The sequence below is a fragment of the Anser brachyrhynchus genome, assembly GCF_964034855.1.
Source record: "Anser brachyrhynchus genome assembly, chromosome: 6".
Classification (NCBI taxonomy): domain Eukaryota; kingdom Metazoa; phylum Chordata; class Aves; order Anseriformes; family Anatidae; genus Anser; species Anser brachyrhynchus.
The window spans coordinates 27,968,817-27,994,029 of NC_137700.1; the positions used below are offsets into that span (position 1 = coordinate 27,968,817).

At 35.8% G+C, this 25,213-nt stretch overlaps 1 protein-coding gene across 12 annotated transcripts in view; it reads right to left on the bottom strand.

The window, feature by feature from the left end:
• The window catches only part of PLCE1 (phospholipase C epsilon 1), a 160,584-nt gene that overhangs the window by 24,595 nt on the left and 110,776 nt on the right, over positions 1–25,213 (bottom strand). For 9 of the 12 annotated variants that reach the window (XR_013953069.1, XM_080598212.1, XM_080598210.1 and 6 more), the window contains 17 exons: positions 21,061–21,206; positions 19,129–19,387; positions 18,226–18,434; positions 15,758–15,799; positions 13,468–14,143; positions 12,771–12,953; positions 11,662–11,779; positions 11,114–11,273; positions 6,382–6,504; positions 6,158–6,294; positions 4,942–5,180; positions 3,719–3,780; positions 3,434–3,599; positions 1,937–2,044; positions 1,396–1,512; positions 1,156–1,314; positions 15–138 (listed from right to left, as the gene is read on the bottom strand). Coding sequence is in view for 11 of the 12 variants with exons in the window: in XM_080598212.1 (XP_080454338.1) it covers positions 15–138; positions 1,156–1,314; positions 1,396–1,512; positions 1,937–2,044; positions 3,434–3,599; positions 3,719–3,780; positions 4,942–5,180; positions 6,158–6,294; positions 6,382–6,504; positions 11,114–11,273; positions 11,662–11,779; positions 12,771–12,953; positions 13,468–14,143; positions 15,758–15,799; positions 18,226–18,434; positions 19,129–19,387; positions 21,061–21,206 (3,028 nt within the window). In the remaining variant the exon portion in view is untranslated. The remainder of the gene's footprint in view (positions 1–14; positions 139–1,155; positions 1,315–1,395; positions 1,513–1,936; positions 2,045–3,433; positions 3,600–3,718; positions 3,781–4,941; positions 5,181–6,157; positions 6,295–6,381; positions 6,505–11,113; positions 11,274–11,661; positions 11,780–12,770; positions 12,954–13,467; positions 14,144–15,757; positions 15,800–18,225; positions 18,435–19,128; positions 19,388–21,060; positions 21,207–25,213) is intronic. The other 3 variants (XM_080598215.1, XM_080598214.1, XM_080598213.1) reach the window with 2 other exon arrangements.

Below are 25,213 nucleotides of genomic sequence, written 5' to 3' on the forward strand. Positions count from 1 at the left end.
ATATATATTGTTACCGTCAGAGAGAGATTCATAGTCATAGTCATATTCATCCTCTTCATCTTCTTCCTCTTCATTCGTAGTTGTAGGGTTGCTAGCACCATTGCTAGCCTGTGCTTGCATATGCGCCAGCTGGTGAGCCTAACACATCAGAAACACTTATTAAATTACTGGAAAATATTTTTAAAAAGCAAAAGTCTTTTCTTCAGTATTTGAATCTTATTTTGTTTATATGAAAGTACTGAATACATATAGTGAGGAATAAGTAAGATTGTCAAGATCAAATCAACATACCATTCTAAGGGCTTCAGTACAAAGAAAACATGTATTGGTAGAAAAACACAAATATATGAATCCTGATTAATTATAGGGAAATGTCCATTTTGCACATTATTCAGAACAAGACTGCCTTTTCCCAGTCTGAGGTATGCTGTTTTAGAATCAATTTAAAACTTTTTTAAAGAATGAAGAACATCCATATACTGGTACAATCAGTGTGATTTACTTATTCTGATACAAGCATGCCAATCTAAATGGGGAAGATTTTCTGTGAGGAAAACTTAAAATTCAAGAAAAAATCCCTTTTTTTTGCCTCCTAAGATTTGTTATTTTAAACTGTATTTACATTTGGAATAAAAGCAATTAGTTTGCAATGAATCAATCCAATTGCACTCTATCTGAAAAACAGCATCCCCCACCAAAAGGGAAGAAAAAAGGAAATATTTGCCTGGCTTGAATACGAAAAAGGAAATAAAGCCAAATTCTATTAAAAATTACAACATACTATTTATATATATACATATATATACATGTATATGAGTATACTTGAGTATTCTATATATATACACACATGATGCACCTCACTATTTCTCATGAGCATGCATGAACAGCATGTTATATATAGCCTCAGAGTGAAACTTCATTTATTTTTATCACATAGAACATGTGGTGCTAATCATAGTACCATGAAGTATTATAAAAATAAAATACACTAAAATTTTGTGATGCTGTCTACTTATTTGCAAGTGTTGTAATCCGCTCTGAGTCTTCCAAGCATGATAATGCATTAGGTAATTCCGCAGTACAAACTTAAAATACAAATGAATTACTTCTAGCTATAGTTAGATCTCACTGCTTCCTACTAAGAAAGAACTGTACCTTTTGTTTCAATATATCCACTGGTGTTTGATGGGCTTTGAGCTTCTTGTTTTTAAGCAGGATTTTTCTTTTCAGTTGGCCAGGTGAAGGAAGCATGGGGTCATCAGAAAAGTCACTCTCAAATAAAAACTTTGTTACCAGCTTATCTCCAAATACATTCTGAAATATCGAGAATGTAATATATTATGAAAGAATCCCTAGGCTTGTGCTTAGAATAATTTACCACAATTTATGGTCTACCTTAAAAATTTCAGCCATCTTGCGCTGCTGAGGTAATGAACAGTGGTTTTCTATGGATATGATAATTGGCATGTCAGAGGTGATAAATGCGTTGCGATCAATAGCTTCAACTACTTCCTACAAGAATGAAATGTCATCGAAAGAACGTGATTAGTTTCCAGCATTCAGTCAACTTACTTCAGTTAAAAGGGGAGAAAAGGGGGCATTTGTTTTCCCCTCTAAGAAGAATCCACTGTATGCTTCCATAATAAGACCCTCCAGATCAGTCTAGCATCTTGTTACAACAGAAGTGATAACAGCTACTTATAGTTATGTTGACACAAAAAACACATGGAAAATTACATACATTTGCTACAAAAACTAATTTGAAAACCATGTTTACAATTAAGGAGTTTGTCTCTGATGTAGTACATAGTTTATATCCTATTAGGATTTAGCCTATTAGGATTTGTATTTCCTGTAGACAATTTTTTTTACCTCATTAGAGAAAAAAGTACAGATTTTTGTTTTGTTTTGTTTTTATATGCAATTACTAGCATACCTTAAAAGAGATCTTAGTAGTAAGAGTGTGCCCATGATAAATGATAGGCATCCCATCATCACCATCCCAGCAGTCTAATTCTACACTTCTACAGCCTTGTAAGAGAACCTACAATGCAATTGAACAGTGTGAGCATGTAGAAACCATAGGCTCATATCATCAAAGCAGAAGATGAGCATTGCAGAGCTAATGAAAGCCCAGTGATCCAGAAGAAGAGCTGGAACGAGCAATCTCTGAAGAGTAAACACAGTCCACAGAAGCTACAGTCCCCGGCTAACTGCATTTCCTAGTGGGAAAATGCAGAAAGCATTTAAGTTCTTAGGAGAAATACCATAAAGCTTGAAAATTCACGGTATTTTATGGAACATATGGTATCTGCAGAAAGGGGTTTTTAATATTATGAGGGGTTCTTAATGTCCAGAGGGAGACTGGGCTAGTTTTTACTGAAAACTAACATCTCTACAAGCAAAATCATTTTCAGCAAATACATTCATGAACAACAACAAAAAAATACTTCTCCTATGCAAAATGCAAATTATTGTGTTTCAGGCAGTTGTGTCTATGGCTGGCACACCATCACTTCTGTGAGAGCCAGACACATTGAGCCAGAACAGACTGCCCCCTCTCCTCTGGGGACAACTGCCTGGGGGACAGGAAGAGGCTTTTCTGCATCATGCATATATTAGAGCCAGCTGAGCTCTATCTCGCTTCCAATCTATTCCCAATAAAATACTCACATCACTCTGTGCAGTGCTGTTATGGGAACCTCCTTTGCAACTACATTATTCAACACAATCGTGTTATTCATGCTTTCCTAACACAGCTTCACCCTTCTATCTTAAAACTCCAAGCTAAGCGGCACATGGGATGCCAGATGAGCCCTTCTCAATGGTGAGTCACTAACATCTAGAGTAATGAAAACACTGCTCACAGGGAAGTTGATGCTTTCTCTAGCATTTGGTAAATATACAAACACACAAATACATATACATGCACACAAACACACACAGAACCAAATGCCCTAGGGAGAAATCATTCTTTTCCTGTTCACAACCAAAGAGGCATAAAGTCTAAAAAACTCTAGAATATTCCTAGAAGTAATGTTTTTAGAATTTGTAGTTCCATTTGATATTTGTCTTTGCAATGCAATGTACAATATTTGAATAGTGTTTTTGACATCTGAATGAACTAAAATATTAGATCAGTCTTTCCTGTGGGAAAGTCTAATTTTAGTAGGTTGGGTCAGACCGACTGGTGTCTAGATGCTATGAATTTCAAACTAAGCCCTCTTTTTTTTTTTTTTTTTTGCCTTAGAAAAGACATTTGAGCACAACTGTGCTTACGGGCAGCTTTCCCACACGTCATGTTTTCCAATGTTTTACAAGCGGGGTCTTAGAACATTCAGATTTACAAAGCAAAAAGGTCACGTTTCTGCGACTTGCCAGTCAAACAAACAATTCCATGTTGAAAATTATGCAGTGATCTAAACCTGTATACCTGGCTGTAGAGCTCCACTGAGGATTCCCCTTTAAGCTGATGGCCAGTAAGGTAAGTATTGTGTGAAGATTCAATGTAATAATATGACAGTGGAAACTGCAAGTCCTCAGCATTCTCTTGTGACTCATCATTTTTGGAGGCAAAGTTGTCTTTATCCATCAAAAACCTAAAAGTGAGATGTCAAAAAATTTTATGCTATGCTGAGTATTTGTGAATGTCATGCAAACATTAATATACTGGTGTCATCATATAAATATATATATAAATTATCACTTAATTAATTACCTGGCAAATCCTTCAAAAGATAGCAGCCCCTGCTGGCACATATTCACACTAGGTTCAAATTTCTACAAGGAGGAAGAAATGTAAGAGATATATATAATAATTATTTTTAGAAATACTGCTTTTTCATATTTTCATAGTGTAGTTTTCGCACTGAGCTAACTAATTAGTATATCTAAAACCAGTCTTTTTGTGGATAAAGTAGTAGCGGTGTCTGCAGAATGCTCATGCTTGTTTTAAAAATCACTAAACAAGCAATCTAAACTATTAATTGCAGCATCATAGAATCATTCAAGTTAGAAGGCACTTTGAAGGGTCATCTGATCTAACCTCCTGTTCAAAGCAGAGTCAGCTCTTAGGCTGAAATTAAAAAGGATCTATAATATGCACCCTTTTCCTATCAATTGTGCTCAAATACAACACAATTAGAGACTTGTGGTGTGCTACCCTGACATTCCTTTAGAATTTATGTCTTTTGAACTTTGAAAATTTATGTTACATATTGATAGTTGAAATATCCAATTTCTAACCTTAGTTAACGGCTAAGTGGGTGCTTGGTTTTGGATTGTACTCATTACACATTTGGAGGTATTCAAAATTAGCTAAATACTTTCTAATCACTTCAGCCATTGTATATAACGGAATAAGATGTTCACATTTGCTCCTGGAAAATAACTCTGAGAGGATGAATGTTTTATTAAGGTCTGTTTTTTTGATTGTTTCTTTCTTTCTTTCATTCATTCATTTGTTTGTTTTAAACAATAAAAGAAAAATATGTGAAAATTTTTTAAGTTAGGGTTAATCTGTACCAAAAGTCATCACAAACAAGAAGAAAACAATGCACTGTCATGAATACTTTTCCCAAGTGTTGATGTCCCTTCCCAGGTAAAGCATATATAGCTAAAAAAAAATATGTTTATTTGCATGATTTTTTTTTCTTTTTATGGGTGTATATATATGTACACCTGCACAATTTTATAGCCTGCAATAAAGATACAATTACATGTTAAGTTCATCAAATGGAAACAAGGACTACAAAGTAAAACACTTTTTGTGACCTGAAACAATACTGTTGGGCACACTTACAGAATAATCTGTAGTGACAACATTAGTCTGAAAGGAGATGACACAGATACACTATTCTGAGTTTGAGGAAGACAAGCAGGGAAAACAGAAGTAAACAGGACTCCTAGTAAAAGGACCTGCAAGATGTTTGTATTACTAACCTGGATAATACTGAGGATTTCATCATAGGTGCAGTGTTCTCCTTGGCAATTCACTAGGAAGTCATTTAGTTGCTGGATGCCCACACCGAATATCCCCAGTGATGTGCTTTCAACTCCAGTACCATTAGTTACGATACTGGCAGCAGCAATAGCATCAGATATTTGCCTCTGGTTATCTGACAGCTGCTGCCTACTCTTAATGAACAAACCAAGGTCTGAAACATTCCTAGTCAACAAGTCTTAAAAAAAAATATATAAATATAAATATCAGATACATAATTAATGTGTATTATATACATTATATAGAATTTAACTTAGTATAATATTTAATTATAAATTACTTGAATATCTTATTGAATATTTTAGCATTAACAGTAAATCTGAATAGAACCAACTTGTTTCTATCCACTAATAGGAGAAAGAGTGTTAAGTGTGTACATAAAGCAGTGGGAACAGAGTGCCATAAGTGTTCAATTATTATAAACAAAATCCTACAATTTTTAACATGGATGCACAATCTCTCATGGTGTCACCCAGGATCCTCCTGTTTCCTCTCACAACCATGTACAGTCTTGATGCCTTTCCTTTGCTGTGTGCAATCCCATATCCTGCCTGCGTGATCAGACTTTTTTCTTCTTCCAGTCCCATACACCAGTGGTACTGTACCCTTCCCACAGGCTGCTTGGCATGAAGACTGCTCTTTAACAGTGGAGAAAGCTCCAGACTTAGATTATGGTAACTGGGGAATGTAAAGAGGGACAGAGATTTCCTTCCCCCTTGTCCCACATAAAGCAGATCTACTAGGAAAACAGATAGGAAAAAATCAACCAGACGAGACACAGTGCACACAGCCTTTTCATTTCTGCTCCCTGTGTTTGCTCTCTGTTTTATTCCTACAGCAGATTCCAGAGCTCCTGCAACCAGATACTCCCTGTGTTGGGCCCAGCCTATCTGCAAAAAGCTTTTTGCCTCTGCTATACCAGTTACAGATATATCTTGTTAATATAAAGCAGGAATACTTTTCCTCTTCTTCATTTCTGAACAGAGAACCTGTCTTACATCCAGCTAACCAGGTCTTACTGGAGGTACAGCAACAATCCTGTATTTGAACTTATAATTGATTGCCGTTTATGAGATTGACTGGGACACTTTTACTTGAGGCCAATAAATAAAGCTGTTCAGTATTCTAATGGCTGTGTTTTCCTCTTATACAAACCTAAATCAGGTTGGAACCCAATGTTATTTTCATCAATCTTCAAATGAGTATAAAGTGGAGTAGGCTCTAAACCAGATCGATTGCAAGGCACAGCATAGACATCGAAAAGGTCTTTCAGATCCTTGCGGCTACGGACACTGCAAAAAGAGTTGAAAATTTCAATTTTTGCTCTTTTATAAACTTGGGTGAATGAGATACCAATACCAAATAAAGATTTATTTTACCTGAAAGATTTGAAGAGCTCCACAAATTCCACAAAAGTCATGTTGCTATCAGAAACCATGAAGTTCTGAAACCCCTTCATTCCTCCTTTAACACGGCCATGCCAGCTACTGCTGCTCCATGCGCTAAATCAGAAAGCAACTGCTGTAATTTGGTTACATTAAATTTCCACTTCTTGAAATATTATGCATTACTGCATTAATAGTTTATTTGTATTCTCCTTAATGTATTTACTAGCAATATTTGGAAGAAGCAAATAGAGCTGTATCTTATAAGATCTACAATGACTGTTTGTACTTTCTTGTTTTATAACGGCTATTAATTCCCCTCAAGACAACTGCTAACTTTGCCAGAACAATTAATGTATATGCATACTATTTAAAGCTCTTCCATGTGCAAAAGGGCCCGATGCAAATGGCACAATTGAAAGCATACTCATTTTTTCTTGAAAGAAATCAATGCCAGTGTTCTTGTACCACAAGCTTTAAAAACCATATCCTGCTGTACATGAGGTTCACTAAAGATTTTCTAAGGGAGAAATAAAAGGGATGTAGAATTCCTTAGAGCTCTGCACTGTCAAAAAAAAGGAGAAAAGACAGTAATATTACAACTGGATACACAATAAAAAAAAAAAAAGTCCTGCGCAGGTATGGGGTTTTGTTTGTTTGTTTGTTTCCATATCTGGGAGAATTAAAGGTGTAGATTTAAGAAGTATAACCCTTCCCCTGGCACTCAACCCTTCTCATTTCCCATCCACATGGACTTCTCACATACTTTCCAAAAACAGTCCAGATTATCATCGGATACCTCAAAGACAGGTCAAGCTACAGTCCTCTTCTTCTTTTAGACTTGGACAGTAGCCTCTGGAGGCCGTTTCCTTCCAGAAATGAGGTTATAATGATTTCCTCCTTTCAGCTTCTTGGGCTGAAGGAAGGAAAGCAAACTGGAATTTCTTGAGAGCAAAGGGAGAAAATGATCACAGAAATAACTAGTTGTTTGGTGCTCATTATTTTGGTTGACAGTAATTTCTTTATAACTGCAATTGTTAACCTGAATTGTGCAGCTGAACAAAGTTTTTGAAGCAAAACAATGAATTTGCAAAAGCTGCATCCCAAAGTTTTCAGGCTACTACAGGACTTAGACTAGTACTTAGTCCCCACCTTGAACTATCCCTTGAGCTGTATGAACAAGTTCTTACTAAATTTCAAGTACTAATTTGTAAGGGTATCAGCCAGATGGGTCAAGATCCCACATTCCTTCCAGGGCCTAAACACCAATGACCACACATGCATGACTGGGATTTACCAGCACCAGCATCCTGCAAAGGAAGGTACCTAAACAGCCAATACAAGAATTGTCTAGTTGAAACCATAAATAACTCCAGAAGTTACAGTTTTTGTTTCAAAGTACAAGACTAGGTGACTGTATGTCAGACTTTATTGCTCCCCAATGTACAAATCTACAGATCCATTGGTCTAAGAATACTGCCATCACGTTCAGTACAAATAGTTCCAACAGCTGTGATGGAAAAACAGGACCAGCTTGTTGTCCACTGTCCCTAAAGACATTTGCAGTCCCTGGAAATTTGTGTTAGAAGCAGACTTCTTTTCACATAAATATACTAGATAGGATTCCTCAGTTCACTCCTGGCCTGGGGTGCATGCATGCAATTGAAAACAGCATGTGATTTAAAGTATTAAAAAATACCATCTACTTTGGTTGATAGTGTTCAATTTGTTTGACATCACTATGGCAAGTACTGACATACTGCATATAACTTTTTGGCTAAAATCATTCCTAACATTTTTATCAGACAAGAAAAATAAACCACCACGAAGAAAGTCTCTTGACTCCCAAAAACAGACTGGAACTGTAGAGTACTGAAAGGAAAACCAGCAGCAGATGAGAAAGCTCACCATTTCTCCAGAATTATCACTAAAGATTATCTTCCACAGTAATTCCATAGGTAATAAGTACAAGACTGTTAAAAAAAAGCCAAACAAATGAGAAAAATCCACTACCACTAACCATCAAAACTGTAATTAGGAATGGTATAGATTATACCAGTATATAGACAATGAGAGAGGAAGTTCACGCTTTCTTCATAAATAAGCCCCATCTCTAAGTTTCCATGTTCTGCTATATATTTATGAGTGGTGTTACTACCCTGCACCCTGTTCCCACCTTACAGGCAGCATTAGGTTTCTAAAGAACTTGGGAAGTTGCTGCATGCACATCCACTTGGAAGGAATCACAGAAGACAGCTGCAGGCTACCTGTGTGTGGAAATCATATGTACATCTGGATTGCATAAGGATTTATTTTCAGTGTAAGTTGTTTGTAAGGAGGTAAGGAATATCAAGGGTGTGAGCCATATAAGTAAAAAGACAGTTCTTCATTCTCTACATGCAAGAAGTACTATTCTTTAAAATGTACAACAAAACCGGCTCTTTCTTATTTTTTCACTTTAAGAAATTTGATTTATTCAGAGCTTCTTACATAGTGTAGACATGGATATAAGTAATTGTTTAGGGAAAGTTATTTTTAATGTATATATAATATGGAAAGAGAAAAAGAACCAGAAATCTTCCTAGCTGCTACACTGCGTCTTTAATCATTTGTTGCCAGCTAATATTTCTGTACTGCAAAGGCTTTTGCAGAGCCCAGTGGCACCCTCTCCCTGCTCTGCTAACTCATGGGTTCTGTGAGGGACCATACAGGCACCTACAGCTGCACAACCACTGAAGGCCAACAGTGGTTCCAACTATTAAGCCTCTTCTGGGTTTGGGTCTACATCCAGGTGTAGCAAAGCTGACGCTAACCTGATTTAATTAGCTCTGTTAGATCTGATCTGTACAGAGCCACAGAAGCGTCTACAATTCAGTCCCAGTGGATCATGTATTTCCTAGATTACTTCATAATCTAGGTCATTTCAGCTCTTTTTTTTTTTTTTTACTTTGGTAAATGGATTGCTCATTTTATCTTAATTTACGATACTACTGACAAAATTGGTTGGGTAAAATTAAGAATATAAATTGATTGTTATGATTATGCTAGCAATTGAGGAACTAAAGATAATTATTTCATTTAGTACATGTGAAATGTCCATACACTTGAAACCTTGCAAGCACAATTTGGGCTTATCAAGGGATGAAAATACCAAGACTCAGACTTTCTCTAGTGCTCCAAGTGTCTTAATTCTGAGAAAGATTTCCTCAGAACAGATTAAAGCACCCATATAGCTGCATCCAGAGTAACCTTCTGCAAATTCTAGCATGATGGGTCCTATCAAGTTGGGGAGAGCTCTACCAGGCAACACTGTGGAGTCTTCAAACAACTTTGCCAGGGAAAACCTGACATAACTCTGGGATGCCTACAGTGCTAAGCTGTGCAGGAATCTGTAGAGAAGCCCAGGATGGACTGAGAAGATTTAAAGAAACATTAGCTGCCCTTTCCCCTGGGAATGTGAGTTCTCAGTAGAGCCTTTTAATCTCATTTAGAGAACAACTACTCTTTTGGCATAAAAAGCAAAAAGCAGATTTGCAAAACAGAGAAACATTCTCCAGAGGTATTAATGCAGTACTTCTTCAGTTTAATATAAAATTTCTCTGATCCTTGAAAATAAACAAACAAACAAAATAACCATATATGTCTTAAAGAAATAACTCCTAGTCTGGCATGTTCACCCCATCGTTGTGTATGACAGCGAGGAACAAAAAGCAAAGAACATAATAAGAGTCTCAGAAAGCAGAGGTAAAAGGAGAAGCACCCAGCCACAGATGCCCACAGCTGGCTCTACTACTCACTTCCACTGCTAAACCTAACCATGTTAAGTGTAAAAAATCCCTATGAAATAGGCAATATAAACCACTACATAAGACATGTCTCTTCAAAAATAATGTTCTGCCCGAAGCATCGATCTCTTCCATTGTTTACCACTGCTTTCCAGGGAACCCCAAGATTCACACTCATGCCCACACCACAGCCTTCATTCTGTTAAAAGGCACTGGAAAGTCTCCGTTGAGACTGGCTTCTTGTATGCCATCAAGTACCATCCGCAACCCTGATATATTATTCTTGCTATATTATTATTACTGTTAGTACTACTACCATTATTACTATTTATAGAATTAATACATTACTCCATTATGTCATTGCACAGCCACAGCATGACCTTTTGAACTGTGTAAGTGTAAGAAAAATGGTGAATATTATAGGAGAAGAGAGGGGCCTGTAAGAGAAGAAACATTTCAAAACTGTTCCTCCAATTGGCTGAGAAAGTATTGCAATCATCACCAGGAATGTCAGCAAAAGCTAATAATCCCCCACGTAGAAATGACTTGTGCTGAGAAACCTCAGCACTTCAGTTCACACATCTACATTTCTGTTGAGTTTATATAGAAAACGTCTATAACTATGCTTTGGAGACAATCTGGAGAAAGAATTAAACTTGTGGAGTTTTGGGATGGATTCCAATGTGCTTCTGTAATAGACTTATTAACTGAAGCATGCTGCTCAGGGACTGTCTACAAAGCTGTCCTCCGATTCATGGTATTTCAGCTTAAATGCCCTATGTTATGCTACAACATGTTTCAGATGTCTGTCAAAAGCCTAATTGCATTTCTGGCATTGTTTTTGTCAGATTTTGTCAGTTGGGCAAGAAAAACACATTTGATCATAATTAAATAACAGTAACTTTTTTCTTTTAAAATCAAAGCACTGATTTTGTCCTTACCTAGACTGACTCTTGCTTGAAGACATTACAGGAGAGGAGACTGGTCTGGCTGGTGAGGATGTGACAGCTCCTAAATTAGGAGATCCAGATGTTGTCAGAGAGTGTGTTCTTCTTGACGACAAGGTGTTAGATGGAGAAGCATTAATAATAATATTTTGATCTATGGAGAAAACAAAAGTTTGCAGCACTATTACAGCTTCAGGCCCAACAAAAATGATTTCATTGATGTTCATAATTCATTAATGCTCGGTAAAACACTAAAGGGATGCTGGGATTCTAGATTTGTACCAAGACAGTCAAAAGATATGATCTGAATAATGCTTATATATGCATTTAGTCTGACAAGAAAGGAAGTGTTACTAAAACTAAATGAAAGAGCAATCATGAAAAAAAAAATAATAATTTTAAAATTTTATAGCATTTGGAGTTTTGACTGTATAAGTAGTTTCTTATCATAAACATATCTTTAGCACCGTAAAAAATATCTGTATAAAAAGATTTTAAGCAAAACCCTGAAGGACTCTTAGGTACTGAAGCTATGTGTCTACCTGATTCTTCTTGCTCATCAATATCTTGAGGATCCGAACCACTTCTATTACGATATTCCTTACAGCTTTTTGCCTTCCGAGTGGCCATTTCATCATCAGTGGCCTCTCCACTTTCACCCTAGAAATGAAGTGAGCACCATAATAAACATCCTCAATACACTATTTTTTCATTATTTATCAGTGCAATCTGTAATTAGAACATGAGATGAATCAGCCATTATTACTTCTTTATTATCAGCCTTATTATTACTTATTATTTACTTAATTACTTATTATTACTTCTTTATTATCAGCCAAATTACTTCTTTAAGGCCAATAACTATGCTGTCAGTAAAACCATCTAAGTAGAAAAGAGACAACTTAATCATGATGAAGGATACATAATGACTGCAGGAACATCAGGTGCTAACTCAGTTTGATATCTCACAGAGGACTACAATGATTGTGCCTCTCTAAACTGGTCCAAATGCTTTTACACTATTCTACTGGTGCACGGGTGCCCTAAAGAGGATCAATCTTGTTATCTGGATCTCCCCTACCTGCATACTAGAAAAAGTGGATAGTGTTGAGCTGCTAGACCCTGCATTTTTCTCTGTTTCCTGGCTACTGCTGGAAGTCGTTGGGTCCAGAAAAGAAAGTGGAAACTGCCAAAGTCCGGTGTTCTTGTCAGCCATGTAAGATAAAACTGTATGCAATTGTAAGGCAGAAGAACTGAGGTGGTGTTTTCAGCAACGTGAAAACAAAAAGGAGCAAAGAAACCAACTACAGACTCCAAACATTACTTTGCAGGTTACTATTTTTGTTACTAACAATATCTTACCTTTATACTAAGGTAGCAGTTAAAGTTCCTAATACAATTCTGTCCCCCATCTGCTAGCCCCAGTGCCAATGTTTCCTGAGAATGCTTCAAGCATGACAAAAGAAACACAAACTAATGGAAAACTACAAGCCAAAAAAAAAAAAAAAACCATGCTGCAATAAGCAGTTTTAAAATTATCATCTAACTTTGCCCTGGTTCACAATATAGCTAGCTAGCTACACAGTAGCTGTAAGAAGGAAACCTATCAGCCAGATAAGCAACAAAATACAATAATAACAAAATATTCTACCCTCATAAGTACTTTCTTCTTTTTCTTAGCTGCATTTATTCCCAGAGTGTTGTTTCTCTGAACACTAGGTTTCTCAGTGCTTTTGGTAAGCGTTCCTGTGCTTGTGTTTCTTGCACTCCATCGTCTGCCTCCGAAAAGTTCAACAGCCTGAGCCAAGGTTGGGCCTTCAAACCTTCCATCCTCCTACAAAAATTCTCAGCATTAACAAAACAAGAAGAATAACTGCCAAAAAACAGACACATTTTCTTAAGCAACAATACAGACATCTCTAAGGAACCAATGAAAGACAAAACAAGAGTAGGCAATTGTTACTTATTGCATGAATGCAATAGGGTTATTTTGTTTGCTTTTTTTTTTTTTTGGCCTTAACTCTCAGCATTCAATATTTCAGCATCCTCTACATGCACAGTCATTGCTTTCTCTTTAGTAAAACACTTATTCCAAAGCTCCAAATTTACAAAGAATTTCATAATAATAATGACAATAATAAAGATTTAACTTGAGTGTATCAAAAATATGCACCATTTGATGAAACATTATGTGGAGAACCAGACCTTGTTCACTCAAGCCATGTTACAAAGTTGGAGATTTGGCATTCAAGTTTAGTCTTCGTTTACTTATAATAGAAACTAATTGCATGACATTACGTTGTTGCTATCTTTGAACTTGTTTTATATAAAATCACACCATTTTTTACCTGGTAAAGGCTGACATACTGTTTCCGTAGCCACTGCAGTCTTTGATCAGGGAATCTCCTCATTTTTCTTACAGCTTTAGTCAATTCCAGCAATCCATCATATAGCATTCTGGCAGTATATTTTGGAGCAACAAAGTGCAGCAATTTATTATCAGTAGTCTGAAGTCCATAAAGTAGTGTTATACCATTTTCTTCAAGGGACATGTTACAAAGTTTATTCTGAACACACACAGTGTGCATATCAATGCCAGAGTGTCCCATATACACAGCCTTGGCTGAAAACAAATCCAGAAAACCTTCCACAAGTCCATTTAGTCCAGTATTGCCAAGAAACTGGTATTTACCAAGGTCAGCAGTATTACCCAGCACACTCAGTTTCGCCTTAGCATTTGCAGGGCAAACTGTTGTGGGTTTTGTCCAAGTCAAAGTACTATTGTCAGGCTGAAGCTGAAGAAAGCAACGTGCTGAAAGATGCGTCTCCTGGTCATAATGAATGACAGTCACCCCTTGCAGCATGAACTGGTGGACATCAGCTCTGATAGATAACACGTACCAGGGAATGAGTTCTATGCCATGGCAGAAAGCCTTTTGTTGTTCTTCTGTTGAGTTTGTGTCCCACTCCTTCAACTGCTCAAATATATCACTTTCAGAATCTGAAAGATCTCCAATTATAAATCTGTATGTGAACAAAGATGAGGGACTTATATTTAGTTTCGTAAACCCACTTCCTACCTAGTGAAGCACATAATTAATGTGCAGATGTATGCTATGACTGATTAATACTTTTTCTCGTACAGTTTAAATTAAAAAGAATACATGGACTTACAGGAACATCTGTAGATTTTACAATATTACAACTTATGTTACTGAAATTTTGAATTAAAAGATGTTGCTACTCCTTATAACTCCTGTAAAAATATAAATATGTTTTCTTAGAATTTTCCAAAGATTATATTAATAATAAATAAGTTGAGTTTGGATCTTAAAGTCAAGTGATTCCACTTTCTAAATCAATAGCACAAGATCACTTCAGTGGAAATATCAATAAGTATTGTATGTGGAAGCTGGTAACAAGATCTAGTGGAAGGAAGACAAGATTTTTAATCCCTTTAATATGCAGATTTAATGTGCAGACCTTTCTCTTATTAACACTTGTGAAATAGGGATTAAAATATATGCCTTCCTCAAAAGAATGCAGCACAAATGTTATCAGATACTTCCCATTAGAAAATTTAAATTTTATGTAAATAAAATTTAACATGAAACATTTATTATTTTTTTGAAATATTTTATGACAAGAAACACTGGATACAGAACAACAATATCTGCACTAATAAATGAAGTAGTTTAAATAAAAATTATTCTGTACAGAAGCTTCCAGCATGTATGAATGAATGAATGTTCAAAAATTCAATACTGCTTTAAATTGAACATAAAAAGAGTAAGCTTCTCCACGTACAGCAGAACTAATGAAGCGCATTTTCCTGAAGATACCCAAACCAGCTTGCTTTGCATATTCTTCAAGGCATCCTGTCCTAATACCCTCAATACCCTTCATATCGCCACAGTACTCTCAGCTCCTGCCCGTGTCCTACCAGCTGAGTAAAAGGCAGTTCACATTATGACTTGTTCCAAGCCACATACACCATCTCACTGAGTGAAACACCACACATAACCATTAGGTCTTCCTCAAACTTTTCTCTCCCCAGAGCACTAATTCACTTGAATTTTCCCTTATTCCAGATATCAATGATTTCTCAGCCAATAGGCTGAGGGATTTTTGGTGATGTTGAGGAGACTGACAAACAAGGATAGAAAAACTGTATCAGCCTTAACTGTAGCTGTACTCCCTTAAGAAATCTTCCTAAATATAATGGTCATATCGTATACCTGAGCAGGTACAAACTGGTGTTAAATTTGCTGAGTCTTACTATGCTATATACATTATTTGCCTGGGTTATGCAAAATTCAAATTTTCAAATGAGACTAACAACTGAAGTGTCTCACTCCCCCATGCCCTCAAAATAATTAAAAAAGTCTCTGCAAAAATCCCAGAAAATGTATTCTGAGACTAAATGTGCATGGCCAAAGAAATTTTGTATACAAGAGGCCAAAATGGCAGAGCTTCGTTCATGCCTTATTTCACATTTGATAGCACTGGCATGCTGCAGATTAAAATGCACAAGAAGTAGGTAAACCAAGCGAATGCATGCAATCGTATGCAGAAACAAAACCTCTGACATTAGCTAGCAAAAGCGACGTAGCTATGAATTACTGAGAACAAACTTACAGAACTTGGTTTGAATCAGAAGCTTTCTTTACACGTGCTGCACTAAGATGCAAGGAAATGAGAAGAAAGGATAAAGGAATCATTAAAACAGATTGCAGTTTTAGAGGGGGAAATTGCATGGGATATGAAAAGGAAAAAACTTGATTCTTTTTCACTATTATTGTAAAAGATACTTACTATAATTAAGAAAGCTTAAAAAGGAAGATGGGTTCAGGCCAACAAAGAGATGTGACAAAGTTTAGAGCATCTTACTAGGACATTTGATTAACATTTCTATAAAAATTGTATTTCAAACTTGATTTTTTTCCTATTTGCCTTTATTTCTTTGAGAATTGTCAAGTAAGATTTCTAACAGAAATTAAAGTTTGATATTTGCTGGGCATATAAGGCAACTCAGGGTGATTAGACAAGTCTCTGACTATAGAGTGACGTTGAGTTTATTTGCAAACACAGCTGGGAAAATAATAGCTATACCCAGTACCCACTTTTTTTTTTTTTTTAGATGCCTTTCATTTTTTTCAAATCAAACTAATCAATTTTGCTGGGTTCATGTTCCACAATATTAATCTGAATCAGCAAAAAGCAAACTACTTGAAAATTTTCCTCGTAATTAAAAAAAAAAAAGACAATTATATTATAAGGTGTATTTTTCAGCTTTTATAGCCACAATAATACAATTATCAGGTAATAAATACTTTTTATAAAATTTTGATTATATAATACTTTATAGGAAATATAGCTTAGATCTCAAAAGAAAGGCTTTTAGTTGTTCATAGCATTAAAAATGAATCAAATATTGCAGCCTCCATACAACAGGGACAAGAGCACAAAGCTCTTCTGCCTCTCTACAGGAATTTATTTCTGTCTCACCCAGCTCTCAATGCCCGTGAAAGAGATGGCAAGAAAATAAGGAATTGAAGTAAATTAACACTTTCACAGATAATTTTTCTACAAGTCATTACGACGTTGAAATCAGCACTTACTGCACCAGAACTACAGGCACTAATAAACAGTATAGCCAATGACTTGAATCAGGAAGCTGCAGTTCTGTTTATTTCAATTTGAAACTTTAATTTCTATGTCATATTAACTTTTTTTTTTTTTTAACATTAATTCCTACTTTAGTTAGAGTGGAACTTACTAACTTATATTTAAACATGAAGCATAAATAACTAATTTACCAAGAACTGATTTCATAAACATGTAACAAAGATAACTTTATTTTCCCCATATTTTTATTTTATATTTAAATTCTGCTTTGTGTATCCAAGTGAAAGGCTGATTTCCCTAGCTCATTCTTTATTTGAACTGAGAGTTAAAAGCAGATTTCAAAGTATATTAATAAAAAAAAATAATTTCTGGAAGAAAGTGTTTAAACTGCAGTAGGTCAAGAGACAACATAAATGGACAAAGTGGAACTGTCTTTCTTGGCATAATCTACTGTGCCACTGTCCAGAAGGAACCAAAGCCAGATGTGAATAATTCTATTAGAAACCATTCTTTCAGGAAATAATTATTATTTATTTGAAATGAGGTTTACAATTGCATGTTAATGAAATAAATGCATTTAAAACAGGAAGAGGGTAGTTCCTTCTCAGGCAGTCACTTATTAGATTTTTTGTGTAAGTAGCTGAAATAGGTTGGATATTTCTGAACATACGGGTATTTTACATTACTTCACCTCTGAACAGTATGGTTCTGATACTCAGTTTGAAGTTATTTTAACAGGTACCTGGTTTAAAGCTGACCTACCTATGTCTATATGGGCTGCAATTTCACTAAAGCAACACTCAGTCAAGTGACATCATAAACTTTGCATTTAGCATATTTCTTGTTGGTGAATAGTACAGAATATACTGGGTCTTCAAAGCGAAAATCTGGGATTTTTGAACACTGAGCTCTTTAACGGGGCACAATCAAGTAAACATCTAGGCAAAATAGCAAGACTAAACCAAAATGAAATTTCAAAATGTGGAATTACTTACAAACATCTTCTGGTCATAATTTTAAAGCCTCAAATGAACACGACCTTAAAAGAAGTGGTCCTATGAGCAATAATAAATAACCCTTATTTTGGAAAGGACATGACGCTGCTCTAGTGTGCAGAATATAATGTTCTGAGCTCTGATAACAGATATGTCCCGGTGCTATTCCTGGCACCACAGATCAAAATTGTAATCGTAACTGTGGATTTTTAAAGCTCTATGTGTAAGATGAAAGGGATTTACCCTTATCACTAGAGGAAGTAATTACATCATGAGGGAAAATATAACTATACAGAGAGTTCCCAAGCATTTGAGTAGCAGATACTTAGCATAATTCCAGGCAGAAAAGGTTTTGACTTGGAAGACGATAAATAAAAGGGAAGAGGTTAAAGTCGCCTATGTTTCTATAATGAGCCTTGATAAAAATGAAATTAAACATGAAAAATGTGAAATATACAGACTGAGACAGAAAATGAGACCTACTGGTACCGGTTTCTGTCCTTCAAAGAGTTTTTTCTTGAATCACTTCCTTCACTAAAATTTTCTTCACCCTCTTCAGATTCCAAACTGCGATTACAGCTCCGAATAGTTTGGAATATATTGTTTGCTGTTGATTCTTTTTCTGGATTATTTAAACCATCTTGGCCTACTCGTTGCAAGAAATTATCTTGTCCACTGTAATCTGAAACAAACTAAAGATGTCTATAAGGTTAGTATTGTAACAACAGAAACACTAGAACACTGTCATCTACTTCTCACTGGAGGATTTTTTTACAAGAATTAAGAATATTTATTTCCAAGTAGCTTCTAATGGGATTTTATACCTAATTCTAATCCCAAATGGACCAAATCACTGCATAAATCAAGTAACAAGTTTCAATAACTCTCTGTAGACTTTTTAAAAGCCTAGGCTTTAATCTTTTTATGTAACAGGGAGGTTTTTTTTAAAAAGAAAAATTGAAAAAAAATCAAAGGAATTGCTTTGTTTCATAAAGGAAAAACTCAATCCATTGAGCTTCTGAACTCTGTTTTTAAGGAACTGAAAACCTTCCAATTCCCAATAAGCTATGCAGAGGTCAGAGCATTTAACAGAAAATAGATGCACCTTTAAGTATTTACATACTTATTTTACCTAAGTATAAACATCGTCCTTTGGTACAGATAGTAATTTCTCAGTACACCTATATCAAACTATTTATAAATAACCAAATTTATATTGCTACAGTTACTATCAGAATTAAATAGAGGTCCATATAACTGAGCTATGGATAATAGTGGTTTAGGAAACTCTAATTAGATGATGATCTCATATAAAATAATAAATAATATCAAATAATGCACTGGATGGCTATGAACATAACCTCTTAGAGTATCAGTCCTACTTACCTCTAATGTTTCTTCCTGGGAATTGTACCGTGGACAGAGTCTGATGAGGCTTGATGCTCCATCCAAAATTTCACAAAGCTCTTTTAAAAATACACCACAGAAAGGAACTACTTTACAGCCTGGAATATTGAGTGCCCGGTTGATCACTTTCTTGTACTCTGATGATGACTCATGTTGTGCCATAGCATCTTTCAGACTTCGCATAGTTTCAATATCAGACTGGTCCATAAATTGCCACATTTTTAAAACTTTTCTGGATCTATTGCAAAAAGAGATCATAACTGTTATTTAAAAAAAAAAAGTACACTGAAGTTCAACACTTGCAGCATACATATAATAATGGAAATTATTATCATTACTCAGAAATGAATCCCATTCAGCTAATTATTTTTATGAAAATTCTGGTTAGTAGGCCACTTCTACCCTTTGAATTATCAAACACCTAGGAAAAATAAGAAAAAAATGAAAGAAATGGCATAAAGACAAATCAGATGGTTTATTACAAATTCCTTTAGCTGTATTATGAATAAATAATCAATAAAGTGAACAAAAGTAAATATACATATTTAAAATATTTTACTTTGACTTCTCCCCATTTCATTCAAACTCTGCCATGGAAATAAATAAGTCAAGATCATTTTCCATCTCTCAGGCACCAATGCAGTGCTGCAGATGAATCTTTGATTTCAAACAGAAATGGCTCCTGGTGCTCCCTGAGAAGGACTTCTAGCACTGCTGGAGGTCTCCCCCCTTCTGAGCTGCATGTTTGTGTGAAGGCATGGCCATCCCTGGCCCCACACTTACCAAAAGGTTTGTAGAAACACTAACAGCTGAATGTCCTTAACCCTGCTTTCTGTCCTAATCCTGGAAACACCGCAAATTGTGCACCAGCCTTGCTCTTTGGTTTCCCTTTTGCTGTGTAGATGCATTACAGATAAAATTAAGCCCTTAGTTTGTTTTGCATTTTTCCTCACAACTTACATGGCTAGGAGACTGTGGATGCATTCTGCTGAAAAAGACTCCTTGTGTCTATGAGTGTTTCAAATGTGTTTTATATACCAAGAATGTAAATAAATAGCTCAATAGAATCCTTACTAAACCACAAAGACCGACAATACAAACACATTAAAGCTTTGTTACACAAACATGAAATACAAGGAGGGTCAGAGCTAAGAGATGGGAAATCTGATCTTAACTCTTCCCTCTTCAGTCTAATTTGCTGCCCAGTAAACTGCACAGCCCAGCAAAGACAGCGCCTTTCCACCCACCTGGCCCCATACAAGCCCACAGCTTTGCGGGAAGGCTACCAACATGTCTTTAACACCATACTCTGTCTTTCTCCTGGAGACACAGCAGGTCTGGCTATATAGGAACATTGCAGCACAAGACCCCTGCATCAGTCAGTGTAAATAAACTCGAAGAGTTTAAAAAAAAAACACACAACTTCTAGCTGTTTTGAGGGTGGTATTTTGGTAGGTTTTTTATTTTATTTTATTATTTTTTGTTGTTATTGTTTCATTTTACAATTTAAGACTGACTCTGTTAGAACGTTATCATGATTATCTTTGACTTGTGTTCTGGAAACTCCCACCCCAAGTTACATTCGCTTTAGTCAGTGTTAGGCAAACCATAAATTTTTTCCCATCTTCCTTCCACATTTAAAAAATTTCTGTTTAAAAATGTATGTTTTTTAACATATCATATTTAACATTTACCAGAAAAACTGATGGTGTCTCCCAAGCATTTTGAAAAAAATGCCTTTTAGCATGTTTAATTTTTTTTAAAAGGGGATTATTAGAAAGTCACAGGGTGAGATGATGTAATTTACCAACAGATTTCTGTTCAGTCCATTGTTCTCCAGAGACATCTGCTTAACAGAAGTTGCAGTGTAATCTATCACTGAAAAGCCATTTAAAAAAGAGTTGCCAGTACCTTAGCCCTGCCAAAAACTCCATTACAGCATTGTAGTTGCCCATATTCCAGCAGCATTTTGCCACATGTACTAAATATGAGAAGACTTCTCGTTTCTCCTCCATAGAACCTGCAGTCAGGATCAGCCAGGTAACCCATGAGCTCACCTTGTAAAATAAAATGGACAATACAGTCAGCCAGAGCAATGTTACTTGGAGCATTTGTGCACCTCTAATATCTTTTTTCTCATTTTCCTTCTGCAAGGACGGTATCCGAGAAAAGACTATGCATGCACTTATGGCCATATCTCACATGCGTTACAAACACACCCGACACACAGACAAACTTGTGTTCCACAGTTAAATCATTAACTATTCTGATAATACTTAAAAAACAAAACAAAACAAACAAACAAAAAAAAACTACTATACAGTAACAGATATTTTTCAGGTCACCGAAGAAGATGGCAGCTTAAGCTAGTGATGATTTCGAAAGCTGTCAGAGAGATCTGTAATGTAAATTCCCATTAACCCAGCTTACAAATCTCAGCCTCACCCTTGTTCTTACAACATGGAGAGTGAAAGTTGATAAACTGTGTTTTTTATTTTCATGCACTAAATGCTTAAAATAATTAATACTACCTCTTTGCAAAATTATAAAAGAAGTAAAAAATAAGAAATTTCAGTTTCCTAAGTGTGACCATTCTACTCGCTTTTGTTTGATGATTAATTAATGCCAGAATTCGGAATTAACTTATTACAAGATTCTATTTGTATTAAGAAAAAAAAAAGTTAAACTTTCATTTTAACAGTGTGCAGATTTTCTTTCCAGTTTATGTTCCCACAACATCCATAAAGAGTAGTTATATTTCACATGGCAACCTAATTCAAATCATCTATTCCTTTTTACAGTATAATTCCCCAGGGCTTCATTTTTGTCATTGTGTAAACACTTAGAAAGCAATAAACGTGATTTGTTTACTGACATCGAGTTCTATTCTTTGGTCCTGAAGGACTCAAGTGTTTACAGGCAATAGTAGTGTAAGGAGAGGCTTATAAAAACTGGAAAATGCTAGCTTACCTCTCACGGGGCATAGACTGTTTTATTTAAAAAAAAAAAAAAGTGTAAGAAATAAAATGAAAATGCATTTATAAGAAAAGAGAACCACTAAAAATATATAGATAGGACTTCCATTTATGCAAGTCTACACAGACACAATGTTTGAGTCTCACTCCTGAGGGAGAACAGCCAAAGAATATGAAAAATACAAGTTGCTAGTTAATCTTCCTGACACCCAAACCAACTGAGAACAACAAATGAGGAATATGCAAATGAGAAAAGCCCCAGCTCCAACATATGCAATGTATATGGCTATAAAAAGGAATAAAATTGAATTCCCAAAGAAATGAGGCTATAAACTCATTCTGTCTCATCCTCAGGGATGCGTACCATAAGGTTGGGGACACTCTAACAGGACGTGAGGATCAGAGAACAGACCCGTTCAGTAGCAGCGTTCTACCTGCTCCAACCCTCACCAAACAAAGTGGTTATGGAAGGTAGGAGCTGCAAGAAACACGCTTCCTGTCTAGCAGTAATCAAAAGATAAGAGGTTAGCTCTCGCTTCAGTAATTACTGTATGTTTTTATAACTAACATCTAACAATAGAAAAGACTTAGTAGAAGCAGATAGCCGGTACAGAGCTTTCAGCAAAGGAGGAACAAACACCAGAGATACATGTTGTACATGTAAATATGCTCAAGGTGCTTTCCCAATCACAGCCTTTATGCAGACTGTTGTTATAGAGGCCACAACACACAAAAAAAAAAATAATACAGCTATGAATATTGGCTGCCCTATAAGAGATACATTAAATCACTGCACCAGGTCTGAATGAGAACTTGAATTTGGTTGAAATTTTATCTGAAGTGCTCTACTGGTTATTCCTAAAATGTAAAAACTAAATCAGCTAAGAAGTGCATACCTGAAGAGGATCAGGGTATGGAAAAATACAAAAAGCAGAACTGCATGACACAAGGGTCAGACAAGAGCACATACAGAATAAACTGATATTAAGTAAATGCATAATAATCAGAAATTGTGAAACAAACCAGTTAAATCTGTGATTCAAGGTTGTCATAGACTTGTTTGTGTGTGCTGGAACAAAATTACATATTGATTTTGGATATTATTCTCACTTTCCAGAAATGGCTCTATTAGAGAATACAAATGCTAAACACGCAATAATAATAACAGAAAAAATAATAACATTTATTTGTTATGAAATACCAAGTGTGGTAATGACAGTTTGATTAATCTGTGTTTAATTATTTTAGATAATAATATAATTTTAATCAGATCTGTTTTAATCTAAGGTAATAGAGATGTAATGGTCAGGGGAGAACGGTATCAAAACTGATAAAGAATGTCTAAAAAGGCTTTTGAATTTAGACTCCTCACTAAGAAGCAACTTGAATCTAGGACAGTTACTTGTTGAAATTTTATTTAATAGAGAGTTTAACTGCTATAAACAGTTATGATGATCTCTTACAAACACTGTAAAACAAACAAAAAATGATAAAGGTCAGCATGAGCAAGCCTTTGCAGCCTCGAGATGGCATATGTATATGTAAGAGCAAACTAAGGGTGCAAAAGGCAGTAGTCTCCCATGAAGTTTATGCTCACTCCTTCTGCAGGACAAGAATAGACTTACAGGAAGAGCAGAAAACATTTAGAAAATCTTTCACTAAACAAGAAGGAAAAATAAAGTGTCTGAATATCCAAACTACAAAACATAATGGGCAAAGGAAAATATAAAGCTCTGGGCAGATTCAAGAGACGGAACTGAACGTCTAAAGATGCACCACACCACCAAAAAACACTGAACATGCCTGCTTTAGAATCTGCAGAATTTCCAAATTTTCTGGAGATGAGGAGCAGGCTGTGAGGTTTCTGTCAGAGGCAGATAAGAGAAAATTTCATTCATATTGTTTTATATGTTGCTGAATTTAGGAATGAAATAAAATTGTCCCTCTGTGTATGCTACAGGCTGCATTTAATTTTCATATGGCTTTTATGTCATATTTAGTAGTAGCCAGGAGTATAAATTGACTTTTCTGGTGGTTCTGAATAGCATCAGCTCTCCATAAAATTTTTCTTCAAATTATGAAGAGACTTTTAGTTCATTAATCTGAATGCACCATATAACACCCAGAAAGGGGTATTTTTTTCTTAAAAAGCACAATAGCCTAGTACTCCAAAATGGATTTCTTGGGAGGTTTCATCACTGAGATTAGAAGTGAGGCCACTAAAAGGCAACAGCACTGTCACAGAGGAGGCAGCAGAGAAAAGGAGCTGTGAACAAACGCCATTTCATTTCATTCAGCGATGTTTTTGCTGAGCACTGTGGCTAATATCTGCAACAGCTTTCCTACTCTGTGCTTTTCAAGTTGAGGACAGCTGGAAAAGGAAGAGAGTTCAGTCAGGTAACAGAGCTGAGGGAGCATTACTCCCAAATTAAATGTTGCCCTGGAGCCCAGCTAGGAAGCAAGCATAGAATTAACAAGCAGAACTATCAGTTATCCATTTAAAATGCCACAGGGGACATTTATCATAGAAATTTTGAAGGTGGGAAATCTGCTTGAATCAGAAGGCTTTAAAGGAGCAGAAAACTGAAGCTGAACTTTAGCTGACTGAGGTCACTTCCCAGCTCTAAATGCCCTGAAAATTTTATTCTGCCCAGGCAGATTGAACTGATGGATCCAAAAACTTTATCCTGAAGATCAATATTCTGAAGCTCTTAAATGCATACTGAAATAACTTCTGTGTGGCATTAATTTGATGTGATCATTCATAATGGCCATAGCTAAAATGAATCACATGCAACCAACACTGGAATGCAGGTAAGTTGAAAGAACCGTCATCTTCAGGAAACATCATGTATGACAGCTGAGAAGAAACTTGGGTATGTTAATTAAAACATACACACATTAAACTATACTCAGAAGGCATACTCCTGAATTTGCTATTTACTGAAAAATATGTGAGCTGTCCAGAGAACATGCTCAAAGGTATGCCTCCATAGGAATCACTGACATTCTCAAACAACTGTATGCTGGATCCCCAAAGTACCTTATAATGCATATAATGCATTTTTGCTGCCTGGGATGCATAAAGC